The 22,169-nt window shown below is 41.8% G+C and overlaps 1 protein-coding gene across 1 annotated transcript; it reads right to left on the bottom strand.

Annotated features, from left to right (window-relative positions):
• Window positions 1–1,121: 1,121 nt before the first annotated feature.
• stard10 (StAR related lipid transfer domain containing 10) lies at window positions 1,122–20,514 on the bottom strand. Its single transcript, XM_023152815.3, has 6 exons — window positions 19,991–20,514; window positions 10,140–10,287; window positions 9,940–10,043; window positions 4,664–4,781; window positions 4,053–4,105; window positions 1,122–2,106 (listed from the first exon to the last, which is right to left on the bottom strand). The coding sequence occupies exons 1-6, from the start codon at window positions 20,147–20,149 to the stop codon at window positions 1,900–1,902; spliced, it is 789 nt and encodes a 262-aa protein (XP_023008583.1). The 5' UTR covers window positions 20,150–20,514; the 3' UTR covers window positions 1,122–1,899.
• Between the last annotated feature and the right edge of the window lie 1,655 nt (window positions 20,515–22,169).

Below are 22,169 nucleotides of genomic sequence, written 5' to 3'. Positions count from 1 at the left end.
GTGGGGAGGTGATGAGTCATCACCAGGCTATCAGCCCCGGTGGGCCGGGTTGCTGTGGGGGTGGCAGTGTGACACATATGCAGAAAACGCACACACAGGGAGACGTTGCCCGCCGTCATGCTGCTTAAACGTCTCCTCCTGCTGCAGAGGCGGGTGGAAGACAATACAGGGATGCCACTGAGACATGCAGTTGTGCACATGCAGCCCTTTCCTCTGACACACACATGCATATAATGTCGATGGCTGTGCCAGAGGCCTCATTAAGACTGCGAGGATGGATGGATGGTCATAAGGGCAAACAGTCAATACAGCTGTATGAAAAACAACACAAAACAAAAGGAGGAGCACAAGTGCTGTTTACACATTGTGTCTCTGACTATTTCTCATATACACTTTCCTCCATCATTCATACTTTATTAGGCAATGCATATGCAGAGGCGGATGTTGTATTAAAAATAAAAAGGAACAGATAAAGAGGAAGATGCACAAGTAACACGGCCACGGTGTTACATAAAAAGTTCACCGCTTCGCTCCTCTCACTGCGGCACTATGGTTTGCTCAGCTGCTGTGCTAAGAGTAATATCAAGCTCCTTCTTCTGTCATTTAATTAGCTCATCACAAGGACCCACGGTGCATTTTCAGTGTTCTTGCACATGCTTTTACTCCAATCATACGACTGAAAATTGGGGGCGGACACCTTTCAATAAATCAAATCACTTCCTCTGTAACACGCGAGCTCCTGTCACTCTGCGTCTCTTTTTTAGTGCTGAGTCGATTTCAGAGTTGCCATGCCAACAGATTGAGGGGATTCCTAATCCTGATCTGGGCCAGTGAGCGCGCACATACGCTTCAAATATGCAAACGTTGGACGCGGCGCGTGCAGGCTGCGTGACGTGGTGTTTCTCCCCTTCTAATCGCGGCACATCGGTTTTGTGTGCACGTCTCCCGGCAGATTGTGTGAATGGGAGCAGAGCCACCAGTTGATTGGGTGGTGATTCTTTAAATTCTTTCAGCATCACTCCAACTATGCAAACCTGCAGGCGACATCAGCCGCCAACCCGAGGCGAGTTCGGCACCAAACAGACACACAAACACAGAGAAAAAAATACTCGGATCACCAGTGAAATTTGAAAACCTCTGTAGGAATCTGTATTTAATCTTGAATTTCTACATACATTCATCCATCTCTGGAACAGAGGATCAGACAGTACGTGTGAGTGTGTGCGTGTATGTAAGATAGACGTGGATGCAGGTTGGGGTGGGTTTTCCAGCTGCCTTCTGCACACCTGCATATTTATCATGTGCTTACAAAATGTGATGGAGGCACATAACATTGGGCCGAAAGACGATGATAGGGGGGAGAGGGTGTACACATGTGAAGGCATTAGTGTAGCATAAATGTGTAATCTTGCGCTGAAGTGTGTGACTGGTGGCTAAAAGAGGGCAGTTTAATTCTAGTAATTCAGTCATATTTTGAATGACAGCAGAAGGCGCACTGTCAGGTTAGTCTGTAAACATTCTGACATGAAATCTTACTGAAAACATATTCAGCTGCAATGACCTGCATAGGCCCCAATTAGAAAACCGACTAGGCTAAAAGTTCTCGAAATTTAGTTTGAGTGAAGCTGTTGTATGTTGTGAGTTTGTGTTCTCACATTGCGCAAGTTAACGTGTGACTGTCCGTCTGCATGAATGCTTACCTATATGTGCATACTGATATGCCTGCATATGCACTATGCATGTACAATATTGATACAAGTACGTGTATGTATGTGTGTATGTTTACACATACTTACAAATAGAACCACATACACATACATGTCATGATGCATGTTACAGGCATTTCTCCATCCCTGCTTGAACGTATGAGTGTGTGTGCTGCTTGTGAATGTGTGTGTGTCAGTCGCTGTCTTCTCTTTCATGGGCCTCAGCCAGGGAGCTCTCATCAATATTCTCCAGGCTCTCTGCCCGCTGGATGCTGAGCTCAGAGAGCGGGATGCTGGGCAATGTAGTCTGTTCTGGGTAAAGCCACGGCTTGAAGGCAGGGTTATGTCTCTGCTTCCACTCTGGATACTTCACACAGGCTTTGCAGATCTTCTTCATGGCCTGGAAAGAACAAACAACAACAAACAACAAAATAAACAACAACAACATGTGATTTATGAGAAATAATGGCAGTGATAGAAAGAAAGTATTTCCAGCAGAAAGCTTGGCCGACACGTATGCTTGATCAATATTCTATAAGGAAGAACAGGCTGAACTCAACAGAGATGAAAAATCCAGAGGACAGAAATAGCACCCATACAAAAATAGAGATGAAGATGGATGAGTGACAGGATAAAGGGAGACAGAAGGGAAGCTGTGAGAGATGGAGGAATCTATAGAGATAAAACATGGGCAAGGGTAAAAAGAGGGAGGAGATCTTGTTCAGAGCCACAAGAACAGAGAGTTTCTTTTTTCCAAATATCAGAACCAAACAAGGGAGCTTCACACATGTCTGATAGTACTTAATGTCAGAAACAACATGCCTGTATGTTTTTTAAGGGTAAAAAACACAGAGCAACGTGTCTCATAAAAAAACAATGGTCCAGGAAGTTACAGCAGCACCCAGTGCATGGCAAGACAATCATCCAGAATATATCTGGATATCTTTGTAGCTGCAGAGACCAAAAAAATTAAAAGCTAAAAAGGCAAAAAGAAGCAATTGTGTATTTATTCAATGTACATCACTCAGCAATTTTTCTTTTAACTATTAGATAATCCTATGATTTGCATATATCTTCTTTGCTGCAACCACTCTCGCTTAAGAGCAGCTGCATGTTTTAATAAAAATATATCTACCAAAAAGGAAAGCAATACTATATACTGTAAGGCCTGCAGTATTTTGACAATGAATTGATTTTGCCTCTGTGCACCATCTCGGTGGATTTCAAATCAAAAATGATGAATCGGATCTGCACTTCAGCAGTATCTGAGAAAAGTGCCGACTTTCAGACTTTCAGCTTTAATTCAAGGTTAGCAAAAGTATTGCATTAACTGTTTCCTTTACTGCCACCACATTCAGCTGCTGCTTGTTGCCACTGAAGAATATCCCACATCTGTTCTGTAAGGCTTCACAATCCATGCTACTGCTTCTGTCAGCAGTCAAGCACGCCCATGCCATAGCATATCAGTGGTTTGCACCTTGTTGTAAACTCTCTGTATTTACATTGTCCTTGACTTAGTTAGACGTTATGAAGCGGTTTTTCTTAACCATGTTGTTGAGCTGCTCAGTGCATTCCTTCTTTTTAAGAATTCAACAGATTGTTGATTCAGCCACTGGCACGGTTATCTCTTTGGACTTTATTTTGAGAGCCTCAGTGTATAGCAACCAGCCAACACTTGGAAATAAATAGAGGTATTTTATTTGCTTAATTTGTCATGGAATAATGAGAAACAGCCCTCATCTGATCATAAATCTTCTCTTCGGTCAATTGTCTGATTATTTTTGAGGCTTTGAAAATGGAATCATACGTATGAAAGAATAAAAAAAAAAACTGCACTTCAATCATGTCTTGATTGTTGGATTTAAAAGCCCCCGTGCTGGTGTATCAAAGGAAAACTGCAAAAAAAAAAAAAAAGTGTTACTGTCCAAATCCCATATTGATATTCTGACCCTCTCTTAATATGAATAATTCGATCCATATTTTTTAAAAGCTTTGATAAAATGCAGACTATTGATTAAAGTCACAATGTGAAATGCTTTTTTTGACATATGAATGGAAAGCAAATCTCTAAAAACTCTAAAATGCCTAATGTTTTTATTCACTGTCTTCACTAGATGCCTTCTTTCCCTGATATCATCTCTGAGGAATCCTCCATCACAGCATGCTCTCTAGAGAATCATTGCCCTATTTTAATAAACATATACAGCAGATGCCCTCAGACAAGCAGTAAACTATAAGGTCTGCGTATTTTCTCATGGTGACCGGCACTGTGCTGAGTGGAAGTGCAGATTATCACACAGTCAAACACACTCACAGGATCTTTGTTAATCTGCACATATTACTTACGCATGGAGCAAGGAAGTGGGAAGACTTGTTGACAACCCACTTGGGTAGCGAACCTGTAAAGAGAGTCGGGGTGAGCAAAGCATCATGGGTAAAAGTTGGAGTGTGACAGAGAGTCTGTTTTATTTCATATTACCAGGATCAAAGCAAGGCTTAGTAACTACTCACTGCGCCCGTATGGCTCTCTCTCATACATGCACACAAACACACACATTAGCAACGGATAAATAAAAAGAGTTACACAATCGGCACTTGCTTGTATGTGATCAGCAGTTAGAAAGTGAAGTAAATAGAGAATAAGAGGAGGAGATTAAATGCTAGACAAAAAAGCAGAGTGAAGAGTAGTGAGTGAGAGAGCACGCGAGAGAGGTGAGATAGACTATCCTTCATATGGTTGCTATGGTGACACATTTTGACATAAAGGCAGGGCAATGAATAATTCATAGAACGCAGAGTTAAATACCTGGGTGAGTGTTTTGCTCTTCCTGTGTGTGCTCTGTTTGATTTTGTCCTTGTGTGCTGAATACTTTTCTGTGTGTGTGTGTGTGTGTGTGTGTGTGTGTGTGTGTGTGTGTGTGTGTGTGTGTGTGTGTGAAACTGTGAGTGATAGTTACCTCGTGGATCCACCTGGGCCATGTAAGTGAGGGTACAGTTATTAGGTCCCTGGCTCTGGATCATGTAGCCAGTCTGAATGGAAACTGCACGTACCATGTCCTTTTTAGGTGGGTATTTCTGTGGAAACAGCACAGAGAGGCCAAAGTGTAAACAAACAGGACGAGGACCCCACTAGATTCTTTTTTTTTGTGAGATCTGTAGAAGGCAGAGTAGACATTCAAGAGCTTTGTGCTTTTAAGCTGCCAGTCAAACTGATTTTCAGCTTCATAGTCAGACTTCTGATGCAAATCCAGTCCACACCACTCTGTAAATAAAAAAAGCAAAGCTGCATGCAGCCCACTATTTCCCTTTTAGCTCCTTAGACTCTAACAGTATATCCAAGGTTATTATTAATGATTAGGGAGTCCACTACTGGTTAGTCTGCACTAATTAGGAGAGGGACACTGCAGAGCACTCAAGAAGAACAGACAGCAGCAGTCAGCTAAGACATCTGCTTTATTTTTTCTCTGCTATTTGACTCATATTTTTTGGCTTCTACACTTAACACACTACCTTGTATTGGCAGAAGAAATCTCTGCAATGTGAACTTTTGTAAATCATCTGCAGGTTTCCGGGATACAGAATTCTCATGCTCTGAGCTAATGTAATCTTCTTGATTTTTTTTAGACTTCACTAAATCTGAAACATTAATCACGACTAAGCCATGTGTTCAAAAACACCCAGCACACCAGGAAACTGATCATCTCAGGACTCGAGCACTTGATGAGCAATCAGCTGAACAACAACAGGATAATTAAACTTTGGACAAAATTAATCATTTTTAATATATCACTATACGCTCGCCAACCACTTTATGTGGTACACTTCTTCAACTCTTCGTTAATACAAATATCAAATCAGCCAATCACATGGCAGCAAATCAGTGCAATTAGTCATGTAGACATAATCAAGACGACCAGCTGAAGTCCAAACTGAGCATCAGAAAGAGAGGTCTGAGTATTTCAGATACTGCTGCTCTGCTGAGATTTTTACCATACAAAACCATCTCTCAGGTTTACAGAGAACGCTGAGCAAAAATGCCATGTTGACGTCAGAGGTCACAGTGAAGTGGTCAGACTGCTTTGAACTGATCAATCAAATAAGCACTGGGTACAACCAAGGTATGCAGAAGAGCGTCTCTGAACGCACAACACATCAAACCTTAACGTAGATGGGATACTACTGCAGAAGACCTCACCAGGGACTATTCCTTTGTGACAGGGTTCTAGAGTGCAACCGATGTGGTTGCACATGAGACATAATTTTTCAGTGGTGCGACTACAAAAAAATCCTAGATCCAAGGTGCGACCAGCCTTTCAAGTAGAACTTCTTTCCCACTTCTTAACTTAACGAACTTTTTCGTTAAGGCCTGATCCATCCAAAATTCATAGCCAGTGCTCTGACGGAGCCATCAGCCTCTCAGGTTATGTCTAACACTGGTCCGGAGACGGCATCAGGTAATGAGCCACATACGATCGACTTTGAGCCAGAGCCCACTGAAAGTAAAAGGGGGAAAGCGTATACATTTCGAAGAGAGCGGCTTGACCAGTTTCCCTGGCTAAGATACAGTAAAGCTGACAACATGTTGCACTGCATTTACTGTCGTGAGTGTGGGAAGACTATGGCCGGCAGTACCGCATTTGTGACAGGTGCTAATACGTTTCGAATTGAAACGCTGAAAAAGCACAGTGTATATAGAAAACACATTATATGCAGCAATAAATGCACTGCCAAAGTGTCCCCTCTCCCCACTGCCTTTCAGTGGGAGTGAAGAGAGGGGACTGCCGCTCTGATGACTTGTGTGCAGGCAGCAGCAAACAGGTCATCAGAAGAGGCCAAGATGATGATTAAGTTTAACATCGCCAACAATATTGCCAAAGAAGAAGTTCCGTTCACTAAGTTCAAGTCCGAAATAATTCTTCACAAGAAAAATGGCTTGAACGTAAACTCCACATACAGTAATGATGTCACATGTGCCCAGTTTATAGGTGTCATCCCAGACACATTGAAAAAAAAAAGTGAAAAAATGAAAAAGGCCAAGTTACATGAGTTGGTCATCTGAGAGGCATGTGACTGCAATGGAGGATAGTCCATAAGATATCAAGCTGTTCGGATGTTCAGATTTTGAGATGTTCAGTTTGAAGCCTTTGAGGCACTTTTAATTTAGAGGGGTTTTTTTATTCAGTTATCTTGAGATGTTTTAAATTTAAATTTCAGCTTAGCTCAGCACTTTAAGCACAAGCACTTTTTCAGTAACTTATCTTTCTTATAGAAATGCGCTCCAAATAAAGAACTTTGTGTTGACAAGATTGTTAGTTAATCATTTACAAATCAATATTGTCTGCATGGACAGCACTTTTTTTTTTTTAGTGAACATGTAAAACTGCGGTGTTAAGCGATGTGGTTGAATAATTTGGATGCACCTAACGTTTGTGCTGGTACACCTAAGAAAAAAAGTTAGGCGCACCAGTGCAACCGTGGCAACCGTGGCTGCTTGCAGCAGGATAAAATACAAATACATGTCAAACAGGTTTCTTGAACATGACAATGAGTTCACTGTGCTCAAATGAAGAATTATGGCAGTTCTGCAAGCAAAAGTGGTTCCCCCAGAGTAGCAAAGTGTAACTAATGTAGTGGCCAGTGAGCGTATAATTAATCTCTATGCCAATATTCACACGGTAAATCAAATCTGGTTCAATTCAAGCTAAATATTATGAAGTGAACTATAATGCAAAATACTATGTCCTCGTGATGGAGACAGATGACAGGGATCACATGAGTCCTTAATTAGCTGCTGGGCACAAAGGATATAGTTACAATGAGAATGAGTCAGTGGATCAGTACTGTTGTGTCTGGATCTGTAACTCCACTGTGGAAAAAAAAATGGCTCAGCAAACAAAGCAGTCATTAGAAGCCATTAGAAGTTATTAAGCCTTTGCCATTATAAATATTTGCATAGGGTTTTCATGCAAATACATATCGGACTCTATAGCACTCAACACAATGGTACGCTTAACAGCAGCGCTAACCATAGTTACATGACAGATGGATTGCAAAAGCAGACCGTTAAAAAGCCTCGGAAATGTATGATTAAAGAACTGAAAATAATTCATGGCTCCTGTTATGATTGGTGAAAAAGCTGAACAGCGATTGTAGGATAAGAAACAGCATAAGTGAACCATGTCCCGCTGATGGATGCGCCAACACGCCACTCATAAGTTTCCCCTGAAGCCAAACTCCAGGAAGTCGAGCTCTCGAGTTTTTCCCATTATCAAGATCAGCCTTGGCTAACCACACACGTAAACCGACACACAATTTGTTGTGTTCAGAAGTTCAAATTGATGCAGGAATGCGGAAGGCGGGGTGGAAGTCAACAGCTCACGGTCATATGAGAGGCCTTATCCTTCTGCAAACACTGTACTGGTGAGCAAAAGTTAGAATGAAAAGCAGAGAGGAGACAAAAGAGTGAACAAGGACACCAGAGGACAGACAAAAGGAATAAAGACAAAAGACATGGAAACCCATGATACACACAAAAGGCTGACGGACACGAAGACAGTGAGAGCGACATCGCTGAAAGTGTTGAATTGTTGTTTTACTTTGTTTCACCTTCTCAAGGATTTGCTTCTTTTTCTTAGTCTTTTTAAGTTTTCTACACATTTTACAAGCCAGTCAATCAGATAAACCAGAAAACAAGTGGCAGGTTAATGAATGCAGGACACAACTAGCAACAGGTGATCAGTACAAACAGATATAAAGCCAACGAAAAGCTGAGGTTTCAGGCCAAACTGAAAGTTACTCACATCCTCTTAGTGTGCTCGAATCAACTGATGGTTTTTACAGCTTTATAGTATCTAGATTATTCAAGTGCATTCAAAGGCATGCTCGGAAAAGCTGAGCTTAAAACACAATATGTTCTTCTATCATCTATCATTGTTTCAGGTGAAAGCATCAGGGGCAGACAATATGATAGAGCATGGTCTTTGGAAAGGTGCTAAGCTAAACTGTTGCTGTGTAAGTAAAGAGAGCAATAGAGCGTGTGGTAGGGGAAGTACTTCTGGAGACTGGATCGCGTTCCTGTTTTCTGAGCTGAGCAACTTCCAGCAACATGGCACTGGGATGCATTTTATGAAGTCTGCAAGCAGACAGAAAGGCTTTTAGGAAAGTAGGTGTCATGTTTTTGTTTTTTTGAACACAAAAATGAAATACAACAGTTGTTGCAGGTACTTGTTCATGTGAAAATCAGCAGGAAGCGCGTGTTATCAACCTCTCTGGGACCGACTGCAGTCAGATTATTTTGTGCTCTAAATTAAGCCTCCATTTTCCCGGATAGATTTCATACTCAGTGGCAGACAAAGCTACGCTGTGAAAGTGCAGCTCATAAGGAACCAATTTAAATGCAGAAAACTTGTCTATTGCTACTTTAAATCACCGACACAGAGCGGTGAAATGTTCCCTTAGAAAAAAAAACGGGACCTGTTCAACTTGCTAAAGAGGACCACTTCATTTCAGCTCGCCAATATAAAGCACTGTGCAAAAGCCTCAAGTCACTCCTCATTTCAGAGGTTTTTATTTGGCTGCTTTTTCACTCATCAGTTCAATCCTTGTACCTGACCATTTTTGGAGGAATGGTTCTTTTTGTTGTTGTTTATTGAGCCACTTAACACTTATTGAGCCTATAAATCACTCACATAACTCAAGGGATGACCCTGTATTGTGTCTACTCATAACAAGAAGAAAAAAAGAAAAAGAAGAGCTTTGAACTTCCTTAAAGAAAGCCTGAGGAACTATTCCTCAGAGCTGCTTAAAGAAATTGAAAGAAAGCTCGCGTACAAGAGTTCAGGCTGTGTGGAAGAATTAAAGCGGTTCTAAATATTGATGTTCACGCTCATTAGAACACTACAAACTCTGCTTTCGCCTTATACACTTTATTTCTGTCAATAGAAAATTGTACTTAGGAGTCAGTATAATCTTTTAATAATATAAGTTTGCATATGATAGAATACCTCTTTATGACTCAGACTGTTGTTTATAGTTCACTGTGACCCGTTATGCAGGGAAGGAGCAGTACCTGCTAGATAAGAGCTTAACAAGCCGTTTCACTTCGTGCCAGGTAGAGAAGCCTCTCCTGGCACACGCACACAATGCGAGATGACTCAAGACTTTTGCACAGCAGTATTCACCCAGTTCATACTGAGATATGTTCCCATTAGCATTCCTTTTTATCTTTACTTACGGCATGTTTGATAGAGTAGTTCATGATGATGTAATCTTTTCCTATTGGCAGCCAGGAGCGGAGCGTGATGACGTCACGGTTCCGAAGGGGCTTTGGGCACTTCCCTGTAAACAAACGAGAAGTCAGGTGAACAAAACATCACAGAACAATCTGTGCCTGAAGGCAATTTACATGCGTTTACATGCGATGGTGCAACATACATGAGTAGTAACCAACGTCCGCATTGACCGTAAGCTTCCCAATATCGAAGGTCTCAATGACATTTGTGTCCCACTTCTTTCTGTATTCAATGTCATGGAGAACGTCATACATGGTCTCAGCTGACACATCCTTGCACAACATCCGACACTGAGAGAGGAAGAAGGACAGAAAGAGAAACAGAGGCTTCAATTTTAGGCAACAAAGGTAAATCCACAATGATATTACAGATTTGAGTCACACACAAAGTTCCACACAGCTTATTCAAACTGTATTTAAAATACATAACTCTATGGCACCAGTATTGTACTTCTCTGAATTCATCGCTCTGGGTCTAATGCAAACTATGAGTTAGGAAAATCCATTAGAGTTTAATGAAGCTGCTCAGCATAAATTCAAAGTGAAGTAGTATACCACTGTTGAGGAGAGCTCAGGCCTAGTGATGCCAAGAAAGGTAAGTGAGACACAAAAACAAAGGCCAGTGAACACATCACAGACTCAAATACCTGGAAATGAAACATATGCACACACTCACTGCACCCATGTGGACCCCACACATGAAAGAAACACGGATGGCAACTGATGTGTAAATGACTAGACATCAGATGGTTGGAGACCGTCAGTATTGGAGAGCAGAAATGTGTGTGTAGGGATGGGTATCGAAAACCGGTTCTTGTTGAGAACCGGTTCCCACTGTTTCAATTCCTTGGAATCGTTTGCCACTTTTAAAAACGATTCCCTTATCGATTCCAGTCGCCCCGAATGACGTCATCACGTTGAGTAGCGTCTTTTACCCAGTAGGAAACACGGCGCCTGAGCGGCACAAACGCTCAAAAGTTTGGTTACACTTTATGAGAAAGGATGACAACAGGGCAACTTGCAAAGTAGAGATTTCATCAAAGGGAGGAAACACTACGAATATGCAAAAGCATTTGCTCAAAAAACACGCGATTGCTTTCAATGAATGTCGTGTTTTTGATCCGCTCCGGACTAGCGAAGCTCAACCCAGCAGCAGCGGTAGCGTTTCCACGTCCTCTCCCGTTAATACTGCAGGTAACTAATCAATTAGCATTGCATATTATGTTAGCGCGATTTACCTTATTACAAAACCTGCTATTACTGTGCGTTGCATTTAGATAACCATGATGAGAGAGACAGAGTCTGGCTGGCTCAGATGCTGGCAGTTCTCGCTGCAGTCTACCGGTAGCGTCTCCTTTCAGGCCAGGATAGACGAATGTCACCCAGCAGTGTCTAAGTTTTAGGGCTGCCACGATTTGTCGACTAGTCACGATTACGTCGACTATCAAAATCGTCGACGACTGATTTAATAGTCGACGCGTCGTTTGAAGCTTTGTAAGATCCCAAAAGACCCAGGAATAAGTAGCAGGATTTAAGAGTGTAATAACGGACTGAAACAGAAGATGGCAGCACTGCATGTACAAGGATGCCAGCTGCCGTTAAACCCCGAAGAAGAAGAAGAAGAAGAAGAAGAAGAAGCAGCAGCTTTGTCCCAGAATTCATAGCGCGGCCCAGCTTAGTTTCCAACAATGGCGGTAGCTAGTTAGTTTTAATATTACTCTTATTATTCTTTCTGGGTCACAAAATAAACGTTTAACATATTTTCAGGCGAGAATGTAGCTGTGTAAACCTCAAATATCTGCTCAGTTTATCAGGACACCACATATTTTCAAAAGCGCTCCGACGTTTTCGGAGACATCTGTTACCCACTAGCTCGATAGCTAGCCGGGGGCTAGGTCACTAGCGCTGTGAGAACACCGGACTCCCGGCAAATTGTTTTCAAACCCACCGCCGTCTTTCGCTACTCAGGTTAAATATATATGAGTCACTTAGATAAATTAAAAATGTTGTTGTTTGGCTTTTTTTTTCAGTATTTTAGTTGTTCCTGAGTAAATCGGTTTGTCTGAGATTAAAGTTATAGTTTTTACACAGCTGAATAAACGTCAAGCAGACAGCTGATCATCAGAAGTGTGAGATGCTGGAGAATTTACTCCGGTGTCCTGTTATATTTTAGATAGCAAGGAGTTTATTAAACTCCACCGAGACAATACTGATGGTCAAACGGCAGATGGTCAAATAATTCACATTTAAAAAAAACGCCCAAGCAAACATATTGCACATATAATTTCATTAAAATTGAATTGAATAAACTATCATCTTGTCTTTATTTTTAGTTAGCACCTTAAAAGCTTAAAGCTGTAAGCTAATGATAGTTTTATAAGAGCAGATGCTGCTGGTGCAATAAGCTGTAGTTTTACGTCCAGTGGATGATGATCTGATTAGTCGACTAATCGCATAAATAATCGGTGACTAGTCGACTATCAAAATAATCGTTTGTGGCAGCCCTACTAAGTTTGTGGTCAAAGGCTTGCACCCATTTGCCACAGCAGATGCCCCCGATTTCACTTTGGTAAGTGAATGTGTTTAATTGTAGGCAGGGACATTACTGGATATTCTTGTGTAATTGCTACAGAATAATTTATGTTAAACTTTGTTATTGCTACAGAAGAATATTTATTTTATTATTTTACATTTACAAATTTTTTTTCCCGGGGACCCTGTGACACCCCATTGAAGAGCCGTAGGCTGTGGATCTCTTAAGATCTCACTGTTGGGTTTGTAAGGCCATGTTACTCCTAAATTTCTATCTTGTTCAAAGAGAAGATATAAAACACAGTTCTAAGCTAATCGACTTTAGTGTTCTCCTTTTAAAAAAAAAAGAATCGATAAGGAATCGAATCGTTAAACAGAATCGAAAATGGAATCGGAATCGTTAAAATCTTATCAATACCCATCCCTGTGTGTGTGTGTGTGTGTGTGTGTGTGTGTGTGTGTGTGTGTGTGTGTGTGTGTGTGTGTGTGTGTGTGTGTGTGTGTGTGTGTGTGTGGCAGAGAGACAATCAGTACAGACAGGCCACTGACCATAGATGAGTCATTACCGAGACCCAAGCTCTTAAATGGAAAACACATTCACCACAAGACAGAGATGGAGAGACTTATGTCAAAGGGTTGTTGCTTTTTTTCAAGAGTGCAGCAGTAGCAAGAGCTCTGAATGCCACCTTTTTTAAAATCTTTTTGTGGTTCTGTCTGAAACAAATGACGTGTGAAGTCACGTGTGCACTAGAGCACCAGCTTTTAGACTAAAACAACCTTCCTCATATCAGTTATGCTATGCACACTGAATAGAAGTGTAAAACTTACTGCGTGGCCACTGCGTTATGCTACAGAAAGACCATCTGCAGGTAGAGCTGCTTTTTCCTGATGGTTTCTCTTGTTTTCTGTTGTGCATATTCCTTTCAGACGTTTCATGTTGATAGCTAAGACTGACTTACAAAAACTAGGAAGTTTTTATTGCACTTAAAGCAACGTAACACATTGCTGTCACCTCGAGGAGGCTGCTGGTGGTTAGTGGAGTCTGTTTGCTTCTTTGCTTCACTTCATGTCTACCCCAGAGGGGAGACACACAGTGAGTTAATGAGCAGGAAAACAGCAGTAGAGAGTCTAGCTAAAATGAAACAACTGCACATAAATGCACGGCTTCGGCGGAGGAGGTAAAGTTGGTCATCTACTAATCAGAACATCAGTAGTTTAATCTCCAGCTTCTCTAGTTTGCATGCCCGAGTATCCTCGGGCAAGATACTGAACAACGGGTTGTCTCCAATGCGTCCATTGTGTGTGAATGACTAAAAGCACTTAGGTATTGAAAACAGTGCTTGTATGACTGGGTTTGTAGTACGAATGTGTTTTGAGAGTTATATATATAAGTACCAGTCCACAAACCTATTAAATAATATATTGTGGTGACGCATTGGTTCAATGGTTGAATGTGTTCTTTTGTCTGAAACAAAGAACGTTGTTCCTCTGTGAGAAAGAAGGTCATAGGTTAAAATCCACATGCAAACTCCACACAAGAGTTTGTGTTCTCCCCGTGTCTGTGTGGGTTCTCTCCTGGTTCCCCAGGTTCCTCCAACAGTCCAAAGACATCAATATTAGGTTCTTAAGTGATTCTAAACTGGCTGTAGAAGTGAACGATTTTCAGTTTCTATGTGTTAGCCCTGCAACAGACTGGCAACCTGTTCAAGTTATAGGCTATAATGGATGGATGAATGGATGGAGCCCCGTACAAGTTATAGGCAAAAAAACTAGGAGTGGTGCTTCCATTAATACCACAGCTGGTTGATTGTTTGCATAGCATGTCACAGCTTATTAATGAAACCATAGAGACTCCTGGCTATGTTTGGCATAGACGGCAATACACTCAAGGTAAGCCCTTGAGTAACAGTGTTGCCAAAGTTACAATTGCCAGGAGAAACTAGTCTCAATAATAACAAGGTGAAAGGCAAGTGGTAGAGGCATGTCGAGTTATAAAGCATAAGAGACACAAAGGCAATGAGGGAAAAAAGAACCCAGCACTTGATTGAGAGCAAATTAGAAAGAAATGGACCAAGGGAAGTTGTCTGCCCCAGATAAATTTTAACTCCTGTTATAAATCAGTCCAGACAGTTAAAAGCTCCGCCTAGCCTATCTTCCATCACTGCTTCCCTTCAGGCTTCATTTAGGAAAATCATCATAGACTGTATCCCACATTTGTCTGTAAACCTGTTTTAAACTCGAGGTCTCCTCTTATAACTATTTGAAATTCAAAATGGTCCGCACTGGTCTGATACATGGACAAGTCACCAGGCCCAACAAAGAAAAACAGACATTCATACATAAAGCCAGGTTAGAATCACTAATTACATGCATTTGGACTGAGGGAGGAGGCCATAGTGCTCAGAGAGAAACCACACTGGCACAGGAATAACATTCAAATGCCACACAGAAGCCCAGAGCGTCTTGACTGAGAGGCAATGATGCTTATTGCTCTGTTGGAAGCGTCATGAGGATATCTTTTAATTACATGTGCACACAACCTGGCAGGTGTATATCATTAGAGTTTTTCCATCAACTAAAATATTGGTGAGTTGCAATTTTTACTCCTAGATGACAAGTCAGGGAATTAAGACATACTTTTGGAAAGCTACCATCAAATTTTGCCAATTATTTTGGCACACAACCCACTTGCTCGAAAATGTTTGTTTACCAGCTCCAGATTGGAGCCTTTATAGCTTTATATTTCATATTTCTGTATAGTTTTCATATTTAGATCCTGTTCATAGCCCGTACATAGTTTGTACACTCACTACAGCCTGTACATACTTATAGTTATAGCATATTCATAACATACCTTCATACCGTGTACATTGCAACATACCAGTAATAGACCCATATTTAGTACCCTCATACATATAACGGACCCATTTCTGTAATATATCTATATATCTATATACAATGTATATTTTGTAATATATCTATATTGTGGCTCAAGTACTTTCTAGATGGATGCAAACTGCTTTTCGTTGCCTTGTACTTGTGACATGTGCAATGACAATAAAGTTGAATTCTATCATAATTCTATTCTATCAGCTTTAGCTGTAGCTCTCACACAGGAACACAGTCTCACACGACTCCACAACAGTCACACTGTGCAACAAAGGAAACTGTAAATGCTAAATTGTAATGACATTCCTAGAAACAGAACCCTCGGTGAGATCGAGGAAATGCAGACTGAGTGCAGAGAGCAGGTCAATCCAGACTGAAAGCTGATGAAATAGAAAAAAACAAACAAAAAAACCCCAGGAAGGTTGTGCAAGCACATTAGTGTTACTATTGTAACCTTATTGTTAGCCTAATCAAGAAATAAGTCATTTCATACTTCACATGAGTGGCAGATTGCTAGTTCACTTAAGCAACAAACGGCAAGCAAAGTTCAGAAGAACTGAGGAAAAATAGCACCTAGCTGTGTTTCGCAAAGAGCACAAAAAACGCTCTTCAGCTAAAGTAGTGGGTGTGTCACTGGACAAGTAGATCCCAACCAATTGGATATTCACTATCAGTATCCGTATTTATCCACTGGTTTGTCCACCAGAGGACACTCTGCAACTTCTTTGTTGGATCAACTAGACCAGTTTCTCAAACTCCAGTCTTCGAGGGCCGCTGTCCTGAGTCAACTTCTATAGAGTGTTGCTAATGACCTACTAATTGTATTCAGATGTGTTACAACAGGGACACATGGCAAAGTTTCAGGACAGCTGCCCTCGAGGACTGGAGTTTGAGACCTCTGAACTAGAGGGTAAAAAAAGTAAAAAATAAATAACTAAAAAACATTTTGTGTGTCAAAAAACAAGCTCTGACATTAAAATCCTGCTTGTAACCATAGCAATAATCCTCTATATATCACAGCATGACACTCTGAAAGATAATGTCCTATTTATGGTGTATTGCTGTTCGAACCATTTTTATTTTAAACGCATTAAATCAACTCGTGAGTGAGATGTTTTACACTGCATCACTACTCACAAGGATATGAACTAATTTTCCAAGAGGGAAGTCTGTCACATTACAAGGCACATCTTAATGCCTGTAAACGTAATTAGGGACTGTAAAGTCATCTGTTATCGCTGTCTGAAAGACAATAGTTAAAACCCCTTATGAGTATTCTGTTGTTGTATTCAAGATTAGTGAGATAGATTATGTAGGCACAATGCAATTCTGATTTATTTTAACAGTGTAGTCAAGGAGGCATTACACATTTATTACCAAAATAAAAACTAGACAAAAGACAAACGCCTCCTTTCCACCGGTTTGGTGCTGGAACCGAGTCGGTGCAGGTCACAAAAGACCAGAGAGAATAACAGATGTCTTGTGTCCACAGGCAAACTGAAACAGGAGAAGCAGGAAGAAGGAAAAACAAAATGAAAAGTCAAAGGGGGAAAGCTGCAGGGAGCAAGACATTCAGCACAGAATGAAGACATACAGCCAGCTACGTACACGTGTGTGTAATTCTATTACAAACTAATTCAGTAAACTCGATAGATGAAGCAAAGAGCGCAGGATAGAGGGGGTGAAACAGAGTTCAGAAAGATAAAATAGACATGGCGGAGACAAGTAGGCATAGGTGGACAAACAATAGGTGTGTGCAGATGGCAGTCTTTTCAGTATGTTTGTCCACAGGGTCCCCTCTCTGCCTACTCATAACACCCAGTGACCTGCGATCCCTGCATATCCAGCCCACTCCCTCTACTTTTCCTTCTCTCTCTTATTCCCTGTCCCACCCACTCTTCTTCTCTTCTTGCCACCCTCTCCCTCTCCTCTTCTAATCTGTCATCTCCCATCATTTGTTCCTCTGGGTGCTGATACATGAAAGTAAATTTGAAAAAAAAAAAAGAAGAAGAAGAAGAATAAAAACAGAAGGGGAGTGACTCAGAGCTGGGCTTCCCTCTTCCTCAGCATGAGAGAAGGCAAACCCTGGGAGTATGTTTGTGTGTCTCTGTGAGTGTGTGTCGATGTAGGCAGGAGGATGACCCATTCACAGTAAATAAAAACTACCCACATTTTAATGCCCACACACTGAGTGTTGTATGTGAAGTCACGTGCTGATCGATGATATTAAATTGCTGGTTAGAATGAGCACAGGCATGACTGAACTGTGAGGTGATCACTGATTAATATGGTAGGGGCAATGATGACGATGATGATGAGGCTAATGATAATCGGGGCACTAATGATGATGATCGCCAGCCTGTTCCCCTTCTCTCACTCAAATGGGCATATATCTATCTTTGTTGCTTTTTAAAGCTACACACAAGACAGGCAGAGAGGTTATATTAGAGATGCACTATAAACAGAACAGCTGTAAGTACCACACTGACTCACAACTGCATTTGTAATGACATAATTGTATATACAGTACATTTGCAGGGTGGAAGATTGGGTATGTGAGAGTGAAACAAAAGGGGAGATGAGACAGTGGTGCACAATGCAAAACCCCCAGCTTTTGTCATATTTACATAAAGATAAAGTGCCAACTACAGATAGAAGCCCCACCCAAACTTCAAACATGTGTGCGTGCACTTTCCACTTCTCGCTGTTTGCAGTCTGCAACTGTCAAGATAAAACACACCTGCCTGATGTCAGGGAGAAACGCCTGAATAAGCAGATCCCTACCCTCTGCACACAGGATATACCCTGAGGAATTACGCAGGAGAATGAGGCGGCTTTATAGGCTCTTGATTGGCCTGTACACTACACACACACAAACACACAAACACAAAGAAGCTTGCTAATAGGTAAGAAGATGGATAGAGGGGGCTGGGAAAAGCCCTGTGCTTTTGCAGCTCCTGCACATGTTGATAACACCTCTATGTACACACGCACATATGCACACAAGCTAACAAGACTTTATTTAACAAAGTAAACACCGAGTGGCTCGCTGACTCTCTTCAGACCTGGATACAATAGCAGGACACACACATATAAAGCGGAGGATGGGTTTTATTTGTATTGTTCTATATGTAGTCAGTTCTGGTCAGATTAGCATCCATTATAGCCTATAACTTGAACAGGTTGCCAGTCTGTTGCAGTTTACACTTGGGTGCAGGTCTCAATCAAACTGCTCCCTGCTAGCTTCTACTAAACTTCTACTTTCGAGCTTGAATGTGTGGAAATACAATCATTTGCTGAAGAGAGAACTGGGTGTTTTGCCACAAGTGTGCTGTGAGAACACTGTTTAAATTAATTCCCCCCCTTCTCTGATTCCCACAACATAAACAAAGCATTATTAACGACTGCGGTCAGTCATTGTTAGACTCGGGTACACGGCAGATTCTCAGAGGCCGTCCTAATAATGCCTCCACGTCAACTCCCAGGACAAACGCTCACACTTGACGAAAACTGCCACGTCTGCTGTTTGAGCTGATAACAGAGTTTGCTCACAGTTTCACATGGAGCTCACGTTACCTTAACTAACCAGGAACCACTAGATTTTTCCACCTGGGGCACAGTGTCCTATTAATGTAAACCGATCCTCTTCAGAGGACTGGAGGGCGATTTAGTTAAATGAGAATTACACACACAAAACACACAAAAGGTGATCAGAAAGACTGACAATGGATTTAGAAGCAGCAAGCAGCTCACACTGAAGGTCATTATTGAACCGATGGCCAAACAAACTGATCAATCCTGTCTGTTTGCCCATGACCTAACCGACTGCTCTCCTACTATTGTCAGCAGCTCTATTTGAGCGTGCGCTTTTGCAGACTTTCATTTGTTTTGAATGGATGACAAACTGTGTAGACTCAGCACTCTACATAATACGCTTTTGCACAGTGGCTTGAAAATAGTTTCGCTGGCAAAAGGCGACATGTCTCCAGAGAACTAAGCCTGCCTCCTGAGATTTCATCCAGCTCTCACTTCTCTTTAGTGCAGGACTTTTGTTTGTTTGTTTGTTTGTTTGTTTGTTTGTTTGTTTACTGTGGGCATCAGGCATCAATTCAATCCATTACCTAAAACAGGATGTGGTTACTACAATGCATTTTTTTTAAAAAGTTCTTGTCTTTACCTCCAAGCCCTCTACCCAGACTGCTACAGTCATATTGGGCCATTTATTAAAAATGATTTGCTTACTGGCTTTACAAGGAGCAACACAGAGAGTGCTTTCTCATTTCAAATGTGTTTCTGGGATGTTTGGAGAGCGAAGCTGCAATAAGAGAACGCAGCAGAGAGCAATGCTTAAAGGACGTCAGCAACTTAAATCATATGGGAATTTAGATGGGAGCACTTCCCTGCCAACTGGATTATGCAGCAGGGTTTTCTATCGCTCCCCTTCCCCTCTGTCTTTGTACTGTTGCCACATGACCACATCCACACCACTTTCCATTATTCCCCACCAGTACCTGATGCCCAATAGAAGCGCACAAAAAGTTCTATTCATACCTGTGTGGTTAAATTGTCTCACCTTAATTTTGTGGATGGACTTCCCCTCCTCCAGAGACTGGGCCCACACAGTGACGACCCCTTTGTTGTAGGTCATATTCCAGCCCTCTTCGCACAGACATTCGGCCTTGAAGCTGGCAAACGCCTGGTCGTCCGGGATTGTCACACTCTGTCCAGACATGGCTTCTTGTTACCGCGAGGAGTTGATAGGAGAGCGAGGGATGTGGTGGGATGCGTGGGGATGAGGACTACAGAGGAGACACGGTGAGCTGGGGAAGCCGGGAGTCGAGTTTCCCTCCTCTTCTTCTGTGGGAATAACTTGTCTAATTCAATTTCCTCCTTGCAACAAGCTTTTGTAGCCGGCTGCAGCGCGTCTTGTGATGGTCTGCGCGCGTGCTTGTGTGTGTGAGTCTGTGTGCGCGCTTTCAGGGTCCAATAACCGCAATCCACCCTGCACAAACTAATGTAGCAGAGGTGCAGGCAGAGAGAACAGGTGAGCTGGAAACAGCTGGGGAGGGGGAAAGGCAAAGAAGTGCGTAAAATGAGATGGGCGGATCAGATCAGAGCTCTGAGCCGCGGTTTAATAAGTTTCTGTCCGCTCCAGCAGCCCTCTCAAACAGCCGCTCTTCAAGCAAACCATATGTTTCTGTGTTTCCGCCTGTCACTCCCCGTTTCTGTCTCTTACCTTCTGCTTCCACCTCCCCTCTCTTGCCCTCTGCGCGTCTCTACGCCTCTCTCTCTCTCTCTCTCAGTTGTTGTTTTTTAAGGGTTTATAACAAGCTGATTTCCAGAACATCTCCATCGCTGCGTCGCCGCTGTGGCAGGTGGTAAAGGGGATGCGGTGAGAAATATGAGGAAGAGGAGGAGGAGGAGAGGTTGGGCGGTGGGAGGAGGAGGAGAGTCGGACTGCACAGGCAGGAGACCAGCCACAGCCACCGTGAAAGCTCCTCCCTTTGTTGCCTTCAGCTGCTGCTCGTAAAGCTCACAGCTCTGCATTATTTTAACGGGAAGACTACAAAGGCAAGAAAGATATTTACGCCTCTGAGTATAAATTACAAACAAATACTTTGAAAATGTTTTTGCATAACGGTTAAACTGGTCCAGGAAACAAACAAAGCATAAGACAAAGAAAAACGGCGATCAAAGCCTAAAGCTTTGATTTGTGGCATTTTTCATTAAACAAACTCTGCTTAAATGGAAATTTAGTAACTATAAATGCATTTTATTACTGATTTTCTGGTATGTCTTATAGGCAGAGCTGCAGACTTAATCAGACCATCGAAGTCATTTTAATCTATAAGTTATCATCTGTAATAAATATGTCATATTCCGTAACACACCAGCTGATTTGGTAAAATGGGGAAATGAAGGAAAACAGAACTCCGTGAACAGCACTTTGTGGAAACTGTATTTGCTTTTTAGCCACATCTGTGTTTGATATCAAATACTAAGCAGACTGTACAGGCTGACCAGGGCGACCAGACCCCAACAAACTAGCACTGTGGTGCAAAGTGTTCCTTTACAGTCCGGGGTTATCTTGTCCTTCATATATTTAAATGAAACGTTTCCAAATCAAGTAAATATGAGAATAATAACAGGAAGCTGAATTTTGTTCCCTATATAATTTCATGCATTAGTCTTTATACACACACACACACACACACACACACACACACACACACACACACACACACAGTCACTTCACACCGCATTGAAATGGAAAAAACTATCGACTTCCCACCATGTACACCACCATGTTGACTTGTAACTTTCTGGTAACTTGTAACTTTCACTGGACAGCCGAGCCGTCGCTTGACTGCAATATTGCATTAGTTAAAAGCCAGCCATGTCCTGCAGAGCCAGTCAAAATGTGGAACATTGTCTCAAGATGTTGGAAAGGACGACGAGGAATAAAAAAGGCCAAGTTATTACCTTGTGTTATTACCTCATGAAGGTTGTTTCTCCCTCTTTTTAAAATTACTACAGTATTTGAATGCAATCAGCGTTATCGCGTCACGAAACAGCGGGAGCGCGCATGGCAGTTTTGGCTGACGTGTTACGTAGCGGGGAATTTTCACCTGACAGCTGTGCACGTTAAAAGGGTCTTTACGAACACGGACTGAAATAACAGGGTTAAACGTCCAATCGTGTGTAGTTTTCAGAGTGTTTTCAGAGATATACTTGCTTTTTTCAGCCTTTAT

This window comes from Maylandia zebra, linkage group LG14, assembly GCF_041146795.1.
Source record: "Maylandia zebra isolate NMK-2024a linkage group LG14, Mzebra_GT3a, whole genome shotgun sequence".
NCBI classification, from domain to species: domain Eukaryota; kingdom Metazoa; phylum Chordata; class Actinopteri; order Cichliformes; family Cichlidae; genus Maylandia; species Maylandia zebra.
Note: the sequence above shows the minus strand (reverse complement) of the source record. Positions and strands in the feature narration are given on the sequence as shown.

Bases quoted from the DNA above. Each gene is read 5' to 3' on its own strand.
- stard10 (XM_023152815.3), bottom strand. From the start codon at position 20,149: ATGTCTGGACAGAGTGTGACAATCCCGGACGACCAGGCGTTTGCCAGC. The intron at 4,782-9,939 runs GTAAGTAAAGAT...CTGTTTCCACAG, and splicing joins ACTACTCTATCAAACATGCC to AAATACCCACCTAAAAAGGA. The intron at 4,106-4,663 runs GTAACTATCACT...CTCTCTTTACAG, and splicing joins GGCCCAGGTGGATCCACGAG to GTTCGCTACCCAAGTGGGTT.